At 45.3% G+C, this 10,773-nt stretch overlaps 1 protein-coding gene across 6 annotated transcripts in view; it reads left to right on the top strand.

Moving 5' to 3' along the window:
• The window catches only part of ANK2 (ankyrin 2), a 142,135-nt gene extending 131,469 nt beyond the window's left edge, over positions 1–10,666 (top strand). For 3 of the 6 annotated variants that reach the window (XM_029965932.1, XM_029965933.1, XM_029965934.1), the window contains 5 exons: positions 203–467; positions 8,068–8,151; positions 9,138–9,302; positions 9,877–10,059; positions 10,364–10,666. In XM_029965932.1, coding sequence (XP_029821792.1) covers positions 203–467; positions 8,068–8,151; positions 9,138–9,302; positions 9,877–10,059; positions 10,364–10,540 — 874 coding nt within the window. In that variant the 3' untranslated portion in view covers positions 10,541–10,666. Of the gene's footprint in view, positions 1–202; positions 468–7,528; positions 7,622–8,067; positions 8,152–9,137; positions 9,303–9,876; positions 10,060–10,363 lie in introns of all 6 variants that reach the window. The other 3 variants (XM_029965930.1, XM_029965931.1, XM_029965935.1) reach the window with 3 other exon arrangements.
• Positions 10,667–10,773: the final 107 nt, after the last annotated feature.

Genomic DNA, 10,773 nt, shown 5'->3' with positions numbered 1-10,773 from the left:
CAAGGTTTGGATATTCATTTGGAGATTGGCTTGGGAAGGTGAGAGGGATGCCCAGCCAGATTACTGTGTAGTTCTTGTCAAGGAGTACCAGTTGGTTTTAGGGGACAAGTGACGCAGCAATATTTATTCACTGCATAGTGTTCCATTTATGGCACTTGGGAAGCACTGCATGGTGGTAACTTCTTGGACCTGTGATTGACAGGGTCACAGCTCCAGGAACAGAGCAGTCTACAGCACCGGTAACTGGGAAAGCAGCAAGCACAGCCAAGGGAGAGACAGAAAAAGCATCCCCACAGCCCCCGTCCTCTGCACAGAGAGGTGACTCTCCCATTGTCCAGGAGCCCGAGGATGCCCAGCTCCACCAGGATGACCCCTCTCCAAGGAGAACTAGTCTTGTGATAGTGGAGTCAACCGATGAGCAGATGGAGAAGTCTGGAAGGGGCTATGAAGAGGAATCTTTAGAAAAGGTAAAGAACAATTTTACTTCAAAATAACGGACACAAAAGGTTTTTATGTCTCACTCATTCCTTAGGATGAGAATAGTTTTAACTAATCCCCATCTGCCATGGAGTCTTTTCTCCCTCCCTCTGTGGCTAGAAGGGTTAGCTATAGGCATTTCTGTAGAGCTTTGCAAAGCAATCCCAAAATCCTAAAGTCTAGGCTGTAGTTCTGGTTCTGCTCTGCCCTTATTTGACCTTTGGTCTGTGACAGTTAACAGAGAGAGAATTAGTGTCACTAACAGGTGGAGAAACAAACCATGTACAAGCAAAAGCTGAAACAGGTGTAGTGCAAAATAAAGTAGTAACATTAAAAGCTTATAAAGAAAGGCAAGGCTAGCCCAGAGCAGCGTGAAAAAATGGCATGAAAGATCTGTGAAGTTGGTGAGATGGAAAAGAGGTAGCAGGTTGTGCATTTACTAAGGATGTACTGGAAGAATGGTGTTTATGTAGCATGCAGGCAATAAAGAGAGATGGGGATGGGAGAGAACATCAAAAACAATATGAGGCAGGTCTTTGGCTGTGTGAGACAAAGGGACTTTATTGCGATGTTCCGAGAGGGAAAGACATCAAGAGGGAAGGAAAGAAAGCAAACCATATGGCTTTTAGTGGGGAATTAAATTTTCTTGGCAGATAAATGTTTAGGAATAAACAGCTTGCTTTGCCTGTTCTAAGTGAAAGCTAAGGAGAAGGCATCCTTGGAAAGTGGGTTTATTAGTTAAGTTAGAACAGAGAAGGCACAGTTCTTCTGGTGCAGAAACTGTTTCCTATCTTGACAACTCACCTTGACATTTATTAGAAATAGGCTCTTCTGCCTGTGCTGTTTATGTGGCCAAATGTGCCACCTCTAGAATGGAGGGCCTCTGGGATCTCAGAAGAAAGTGGAATTTAGAGTGTGTCAGGTGATTCAAAGAGTACCTACAACAGGGCTCCGTACAGGGGCTGCTGTAGGAAAGGCTGCCCTCAAAATAATGGGCTGCTTTTTCCCTCCGGTTCTTTTATTAAAGTAAAATAACAACTGACACCGCTAAAAAGAAACACCCCCCCTTAATTTATTTTCCCCTTTATGTTTTCATATTGTTGCTATTTCCCAAGTCATTCTTTTTAGCCTCTTTGCCTTCTGACCTCTTAATTTAGACTTCTAATTCTCCCATATGCAGGAGAGAGAACTCCAGCACTTGGTCCAGATACGCTGCCCTCTGATTAAAACTGTTCAGTCCTGCTGTGTGTGCTGCATTCTGTACCTCCTAACAAGGAGGATTAGTAGGCTTTCATATATTTTTCTGTGTAATTAACACAGAAACCACGTGCAATATGCAGGAATTCCAGGGCTGGTGTAACGAGGCAGAAGCTGTAAGTACTGCTGGTACCACACTGTATTAGGGAGAGGTTTGAATGTATTGAAGCTTGAAAACCATGACAGCGTCGCAAGCTCAGCAAAACTGATATTTATTACCAAGAGGTGGCCAGCAAAACAAACAAACCCAAAAGGGAGGAAGGAGGAGAGAAATAAGCCTCCAGCAGGACCTCCCCAGTTACCCAGCTGTTGCCCATAGAGTTATCTTACTGACCCAGCATGCCTATAATTACCCATGGCAGAAGCTGCATCCTTGGAGAGTCAGTAAGTTCACAAACTGGCAGGTATCCCTGCCAAAAGGCATCAGTGCCCTTGGTGTGAAGCGAGCTCCCTTCCAAGAGAGGACTGTCTGCTTTTATACAATTCAGTGAGTGACCTCAGCCTAGGCAGGAGTGGTCATCACTGCCCAGCCAGAGGTTTTCAATCCCACCCTCTTGGTTATGTAAGTCCATCCCTTCAGCACATGGGTGAGAACTTCGGCAGTCCCTTAACGCACGCGCAGTACGCTTTGGGGGTCTTTTCTGATTGAGGTGGGGGTCAAGCCTTCCTCGCCTCCTCTTGGATTTCTCCTTCAAATGCCCTTGGCAGACAATGAACCAATAGTAGTATAGCACCAGTTAAAATAGTTTATACAGAATTTCTCCCTGCAAGGACGAATTCACTGTTTTATCAGTGAACTTGGCAGGGAGAATATAAACTACTACAGGTGGCTGGGGCCAAACCAAAAGTATCAGCATAAATTCACCAAGCTACATTCCACTGTGTGGTCTGTGGTTGGACCATGACACAGGTAAGTGACTCGAACAGCGTATTGATGAAGTGTCATCTCCAAAAATGTCAAAACATAAGAAGTGAGTAACAGCAAAAGTACAGACAATAATATATTCATGTCCATCCCCATTGAGGAGATCCAAGTGGGTTACAGTGGTCATTTACTTGAAGTCAACAGTACTTGAGATAATCTCTTCCCGGTTGGCAGACCTAGTTTCCAAGTTTGGACCGATGAACAGGTGTGTCTGATTGTGTGGGCCCGGACAACGTGATGAATCTCAGGAATTTCTGCAAAATATAAAGTCCAGTACAACAGCACTTCGCATTTCAGAAACTTTATAATTTTTATAATTCGGATTCATCTTTAATAGTATGAAGTGGTTGACTGCCAGTCACACATTTATGGGCCCATTAGGGAGCCATCACAGGCAGTGTATATCTGGAGTTTGATGCAACACCAGTAAACATCCTGGTCTCACCAAGGGCTCTCACAGAAAACTTGCACTCTGTACAGATTCCAGGCCTCATTGGGGGCAAACTGTCCTGCCTCAGTTTACCCCTGACTGCAGTCAATCCCCCTCCACCTCATGGAGTGATAGTACTTGAGTATGAAATCATTTCTGCACTTAACTAGAATGTTACTAGTTCATCACAATAAAATTGTAAGCATGATGGGAGCCAGAGCCCATAGAGAGGTCCACAAACATCAGTCTTTCATTTGCAGTCTTGCCAACCAGCTTTTCAACATAAGAATTTTCTTCTGCGAGGCCCAGCACCTCACACATGGTTATTTCACAATCACATATATTCTTGTGTAGACTTGTAAACCAAAAGGTTTTTGTCATATGCTGATTCCAAATAATTTTTGCCACCTGTTGTAACACTACTGGGATAAAACACATACAAATATGAGCACTGCAAAACAGTGTCTGATTTAGAATCCCCAAACCACACTGTTCTGCCTGATCTTCACAAACATCACTGGTGTGACATGAACAGCACCGAAACGGATCGTTCTATACAGGGATGACCATTAGGCCTCAGGATGTTACAAGTTGTGTAGTTTTGCATTGTCTTCTTTCCCCGCTTAGTGACACATCTGCCTCATCCCAGGAGGCAAAACCCAGCACAATTGCAGACACTCTGCACACAGCATCACATATTTCCTTCACATCCTGAAGCCAGGGCTTAGCTCTAGCTTTTATCTTTAACCCTGCTGTCATAACAACTTAGCAGCACACAGTTCAGGAATACTATTCCAATTCTGATTGTTGCTTACCAGTAATACAAAACAAAGCATACAGATTGTTGGTGCCACTCATCTAAGAAATATAGACCTTCTCATCTCTGGAATTAGTGGATCCAGGGATCCGTCAGGACACGAGACCTCCTGTGTGAAAAAGAATAACCAATCCATTTTGTTATTCAAGATACATGATCTGCACTGAATAGGCTAATGCAGGAGTAGTCATGGCTGTGGTAACTGTGTCCTCCCAGCCCCTGGCCAGGCTCACTGAGTACCACAAATGATAAATAAGGATCACCGGAAAGGCATTGTTCATTACACGAATCACAACATCAGGTGTGGACAATAAGACACACAAGAGACAGGTACACAATAACTGAGTCATTACACCAGTTAGTAAAAGTTAGTAGACACAATGAATTGTATTTAGGATATATTTTCTTCCATGTGATATTCGGGTTGGTCTGGTGCTGCTCAGCATTCACTGATCTCTGTCCAGAATTCTTGCTGCTCATGATAAGGTTTCATCAAAAATGCTGGAAGCCAGCAGGGTCCTGTGGGAGACAAAATAAAAACAAACCCCCTTTCCCATACTAACAAGTTAATATCTACTTGGGGTGTCATATTGCCCCTCCTCGTTACCAAAGTATAGTTTTATCAAGTTAAGGTTTTGTTCTATTCTTGTCCTTTCTCTTATCTTGTTTTTATTTTCTTTACCTTGGTTTTAGCAGTTAGACTTTCAAGGAATCTGGCAGTGTTCTGGGTTTGTGAGGATTCTGAAGAACCATAAATCTCAAGACATGTTTCATTCTTCTGTTTGTGACCCCAGCCCACCATGTGAACTCAAAATTACCACCACGTGAACCTAAAGTAACATGACTTATCAATTATATGCCAAACTTCCAAGAACCTAAACCCACCATGACTTTGAGGCTGGCAGCTGCTGTCTCACTGCCTTCACCAGGGCCATAAAACCCCATATTCACTAACACCCTCAGGGGAAAAAGTGTCACTGGCTCCACGTAGGTTAATTCACAACATACAGCAGAGTTACAGCAACTAATTTTTCACAACCATTGTGAAAACAAAGCTCCTTGACTGCATCCCAAGCAGTGCTTCAGCTAATTCTCTAATTGACTTCTCAGTACAAAGCTGGCTCCTAAAAATGCACCCTTTCTGGAAGGCACAGTTGGGTCTGGAACAGGCCCTGCTGCTCTGTGCCCTCAGAGGAGAAACCAGCTCCTGGGGGCTGCTGGATTCCACAAGTTAGATGCTATTAGCCATGCCAACTTGACAAACATAACCACAAACCCCCTAGCTAGGGCTTTCAGCACAATCAGATCCCAAACATAAGCACAAATTAATCAATCAATTAAAAGTTCTAACCTTTTTTCCTCTCCTCCTCAAATTCAATACTATTCTTAACCTTCTTCTCTAAATCTGACTATAACGTGTGCGAAGGCACCCAATTGCCCATGTGCACCCAGAACCTGGTGCTTGCTGGCCTAAAACTCAAAACACACTATATAAACAATTTTCCCTTATTAAAGTTACCAAAACCAAAAATTATCTCCCTGCTGCCTCAGCTGCTGAGGGGGCTGCAGCCCCCCTCTGCCTGGGGCTGTAGAAGGGAAAAGCAGCTAGGAGCTGCTTTACTCCTTTTTTTTTTTTCCTCTTGACTCCCTGCAGCTGCAGCTGCCAAATCCCTCGTCTTTGAAAGGGGGAGCGAAGCGGCTGAGAAAAGGGGGAAAAAAAAAAGTCAGAAACTGCTTTTTGTGTCTCTTTTTGTTTTTTTTTTTCTCTGCCTACTGCAGTTTGCTGCTGGGCTCCTGTCAGCCCCCCTCACATGAACTCCCAGTAAACTCAGCTTAGAACACATCCCAGCATGGCCCCAGGGGAGAAAAAGTCCATTCCCCCTGGGTCCTGGACTAGAACACATCTGGCATGGCCCCGGGGGGAAAAATGCCCATTCCCCTGGGGTCCCAGACTAGAACACATCCTGGTGTGGCCCTGGGCGGAAAATTCTTGCCACCCCCCCCAGGTCCCAGGCTTAGAACACATCCCAGCATGGCCCCAGGGGAGAAAATGCCCATTTCCCCTGGATCTCGGACTAGAACACATCCGATGTGGCCCCAGGGGGGGAAATGCCCATTCCCCCAGGATCCTGGACTAGAACACATCCCACCGTGGCCCCGGGGGGGAATATGCCCATTCCCCTGGGTCCCAGACTTCACTACAGATAACACAGAGCCTGATGCAGCCCCCCACGCAGGGAAACCTCTTTCCCTGGAGGCCCCAGGGGCGGCAGCCCGGCACTGGACTTGACTCCTGTGCAATCCCTGAGTGAATATCAAAACTCCGGTGTCCACCCGGGACACTTTGACGAAAGGGGTAACACTACAACCCCCATCCTGGACTTTACCCACCATGTCCTACACCCACAACTCCCTGAAACGCTCACAAACACTAACACTTGACTCAGAAAGAGTCTTGTCAGACAGCAACCGGCCAACCCTGCCACTTCAAGCAGTGATGGGGCCCTTCTGATGTCTTGTCCCATAATATTCCATGGCATGGGATATTCCTTTGGCTTGTTCAAGCCAGCTCTCCTGGCTGTGCTGCCTCCCAGCTTTCTTGTGAACCAGCTCCCTAAAAGAGCATGAATTCTATCCCAGCCAAAACCAAGTGTAACACAACAAAACCTTCGACAGAAGATGAAGATCAACAGAAGCAAGGGGAGTCAGCTATATTCTGTAGCCTGCCACCCTAGCCCAATTTCCTACAAAAACCAGCAGTTCACTCCACAGGCTATGCATCCCACCTGTGACATGCTTTGTCCTTGGCAATGGTGTGTTTCGTGCTCAGTATGACATTCTCGTCGCCAAAAAACATGTTAGGGAGAGGTTTGAACATACTGAAACTTGAAAACCATGACACTGTCACAAGCTCAGCAAAACTGATATTTATTACCAAGAGGTGGCCAGCAAAACGAACAAACCCAAAAGGGAGGAAGGAGGAGAGAAATAAGCCCCCAGTAGGACCTCCCCAGTTACCCCGCTGTTGCCCATAAAGTTATCTTACTGACCCAGCATACCTATAATTACCCATGGCAGAAGCTGCATCCTTGGAGAGTCAGTAAGTTCACAAACTGGCAGGTGTCCCTGCCAAAAGGCAACGTTGTCCTTGGTTTGAAGTGAGCTCCCTTCCAAGAGAGCACTGTCTGCTCTTACACAATTAACTGAGTGACCTCAGCCTAGGTAGGAGTGGTCATCACGACCCAGCCCAAATCCATCCCCCTTGGTTATGTAAGTCCATCCCTTCAGCACATGCGTGAGAACTTTGGCAGTCCCTTAACGCACGCGCAGTACGCTTTGGGGGTCTTTTCTGATTGAGGTGGGGGTCAAGCCTTCTTCCCCTCCTCTTGGATTTCTCCTTCAAATGCCCTTGGCAGACAATGAACCAATAGTAGAGCACCAATTAAAATAGTTTATACAGAATTTCTTCCTCCAAGGACAAATTCAGTGTTTTATCAGTAACCTTTGCAGGGTGAATATAAACTACTACAGGTGGCTGGGTCCAAACACAGACCAAAAGTATCAGCATAAATACACCCTGCTACACACACCCAACAGAGCACTGCTTCCATGCTTCCCCTAGGAGTTAGCAGAGGAGTTGGGTGGGCTGGAGATGAGCTCGGACGAGGACGAGATGGTCACTACCAGGGTCGTTCGGCGCCGGGTGATTATTCAGGTACCGAGTGGTGAACAACTGCATGAGCCTGTGGTGTCTTAGGACCTGGAAACACGGGGAGAGCCACTTAACTGGAGTCACAGCTCAAGCTGGGACGCTCCCAAATAATGCATGGGCATTGGATAAGCCATTCCAATACCTCAGGATTACAGTAATACTGCTAACCCAACTCTAAACTCCATTAGGCACCTTGGTAGGAGGAGGAAGATGACTCCTCAGCCCCATACCCAATGCAGTCAACTAACATATCTTTGCCTGTCTGCTGTGGCATAACATTTTGTTGCATGCCTTTCTAAGGATTTATTTGCAGAACAGATTTTTTTTCTAACACTTTTCAATTTTTCTCCCCCCATTCTATAACCGATTAACCAATTTTAAAATTGCTCGTTTCAAGTGACCCGCATGGAGGCCTCGCTTCACACACACCTTTGTTCTTTGTCATACAGGCTGATACTATGCCTGACATGCCACCAGAAACAGTCACAGAAGAGCAGTATACAGATGAACATGGCCACACAGTGGTAAAGAAGGTATTGTCAGTTCTGCCCCTTCCTACCTTTTTCCTGTCCTATAGAAGGCAGGATAAAACCATCCACATGCATGCCAGATTTTCTGCTGTGTGAAAGGGGCATAATTTGCAGAGTAGAGAGCGGAAGGAATGAGAATTTCTTTTCATGAGAGATACAAAGTTCAAAGAATTATTTTGCTTCTCAAGATCATTCTGTATTACAGTATATAACCTCAGAGGGACATATTTTGTTAATTTTCCCATGTAAAGCCAATAAAAATTCTGCATATACCCAGGTCTTACAAGCAAGTTGTTTGTTTTTTTTTTTAAAAAAGGTACCTGTTTGAATTCATGTTAGAATAAACCACCCCAGCCAAATATTCCTGGGTTTTGATGTACAGGAGTGAGCATGACTGTATTCTTATGGATGCCTTGGACGATGCCGTGTAGAGCTCTGGGTCATCCATAGAATGATGCACACCTGTCCTCCTGAGAAATTTCTCTCATCTTGAGCCCTGTTATTGTCTTCTGCTCCTCCTCCTTTGTGCCTCAAGAGCTCGAGCACCAGATGAGTCTCTTCAGTGGGTTCACTTTAGCTCACTAGCTCAGTAGTGCTTAGTACCATGAATCTTATCTCTGAAGCCTTTTTGAAAACGCCAGTCTGAAAGCGTTTCCTAGTGGTTGTGCATTCGTAAAGTGTATTTTCTCTCTGAAATGCTGTAATCACTGCTTCAGGGAGTCGCTCCACTATCTCTGTTGTGCCCACCTACAAAGTAGGTTCATGGAAGCTTTGCCATGTGGTTGACCAAAGTAAGGCGACCGCTTAGACTGGCAGCGTCACCACGGGTCCTTGTGAGCACTTGTGTGGAAGACTAAAGAGTAAACCATCTGTGCAGGTTCTTTCATGTGGGAAAAGATGCCCTCTGAGTGGAAAATGCTGCACAGAGAACTAGGAGGAATACAGTGCTGCTAATTCTTGTGGGACTAAGCTCCATTGCATCCGCACAGGTCACTCGGAAGATCATCCGTCGGTACGTTTCTCCAGATGGCACAGAAAAAGAGGAAGTCCTAGTGCAAGGAGCACCACAAGCACCTGTCACCGTTGAAGAAGGAGATGGCTATTCCAAAGTTGTGAAACGGGTTGTGCTGAAGAGCGACAGCGAGCAGTCAGAGGTAGATGGTTCTTTCGTCGCAATGCTACCAAGCACCAGCACCCCAACAGGGAACTTAGTCACTGCATCTTATCGTGCTCATTGTACAACCAAGTCTACACCTGGATTAAATGACTGGCCTGTTCTTTGCTTGAAAAACACCTATGACTTTGATGCAAGCTGTTTTAGAGCCAGATAATTAAAAATAAAAACAACCTGAAAAGCTGAGTGCTTTTCAGTCTGCCTTCTCATGCCATGCTTACACTGTGTGGCCCTGCAGACCTTTGGATGTGCAAAACTCTTGGGACAGAGGGCCAGGAGCTGGGACCTAGAGCGCATGCTTTTAGGAGTCCTGGGGTGAGATGTAGTGAATAACAAGCAGTGATTAGAAATGCAAAAAGTGTCATGGATGTTTTTTCTTGCCAGAATTCCTCATCAGAATTAATTCTCTAGGAGTAAGGTCACAAGCAAGCAGAGGCTTTTTATTTTGTTGGCTGACCCTTAACAGAGCTACAATTTACTGTATGGAGCCCACAGGCGTGAAAGGGATCTTTTGCTAGAGCAAATTGTGCAGCATGGAATTCATCTCCTTCCAGGTGACCCTGTCGGAGCCTGCTGTTGTGCCTAGTGCCTCCAAATTCCAGTCGGAGCCAGTGGAAGGCCGGAAGGTCAGCAAAGTCATCAAGACCACCGTAGTGCACGGAGAGAGGACGGAGAAACACCTGGGGGATGCCAGCTTAGCTTCCGATCTGCCGTCAGCCAAAGAGGACTTCGAAGAGGTACACGTAACTTTTATAGAAGTATTAAAAGGAGTGTTGCAACGTCTGAATCCAGTTTATTATCCCTTTGAATAACACATCTTAGAACTTAGATGAACAGAGATATAAAATACATAGATAAGTAGATAAAAGCTGTGTGGCATTAGATGAAATGTATGTTTGGGGGTTTGTTTTTATTGTGAGGAAATAATAGCATATAAAAGCATTGAGGGGTGTTGGAAGGGATGCAAATGGCAACCAGCATTATCTTCTGCTCTAAGTGGTTCAGTTTTGTTTTAATCTGAAGTTTATGTTTCCCTTGGAGGCTCTGAGCTATACAGGTAACCACGTGAAATTCCAACTGCCTGCTTTAGTAGAGAAAGAAATCAGGAAAGAAGATGGATCGATAATTAAAAGGTTTGCCTTGGCAAGTCAACAAAGTGTTGCTGGAAAAAAATTAACAGACTCACAGTATATGAGTGGATTTCAGTTGAGTGCCTGAAGTGAAACATGCACTAGCACCTAAAGCTGGATTGTGAACAGTACTAAAAATAACTACTAACAAGCAGGGTCAGTGTGAGGGCTGGAGTGCGTAGGAGGAGAAAACTCACCTGGAAACATTGGGGGAATGAGGAGAAAGAGGAAAAAGCAAAAGTGCAAAATCAATGGATGGAAAGACGAGATAAAAAACACCTGGAGAGTGAGTGGGTGGGGAAGTGGAAGGGGCTTGTGATG

Source organism: Manacus vitellinus, unplaced genomic scaffold (assembly GCF_001715985.3).
Source record: "Manacus vitellinus isolate BGI_N305 unplaced genomic scaffold, ASM171598v3 scaffold_125_pilon, whole genome shotgun sequence".
In the NCBI taxonomy this organism is placed as follows: Eukaryota; Metazoa; Chordata; class Aves; order Passeriformes; family Pipridae; genus Manacus; species Manacus vitellinus.
This window is presented reverse-complemented; position numbering and strand designations above follow the sequence as displayed.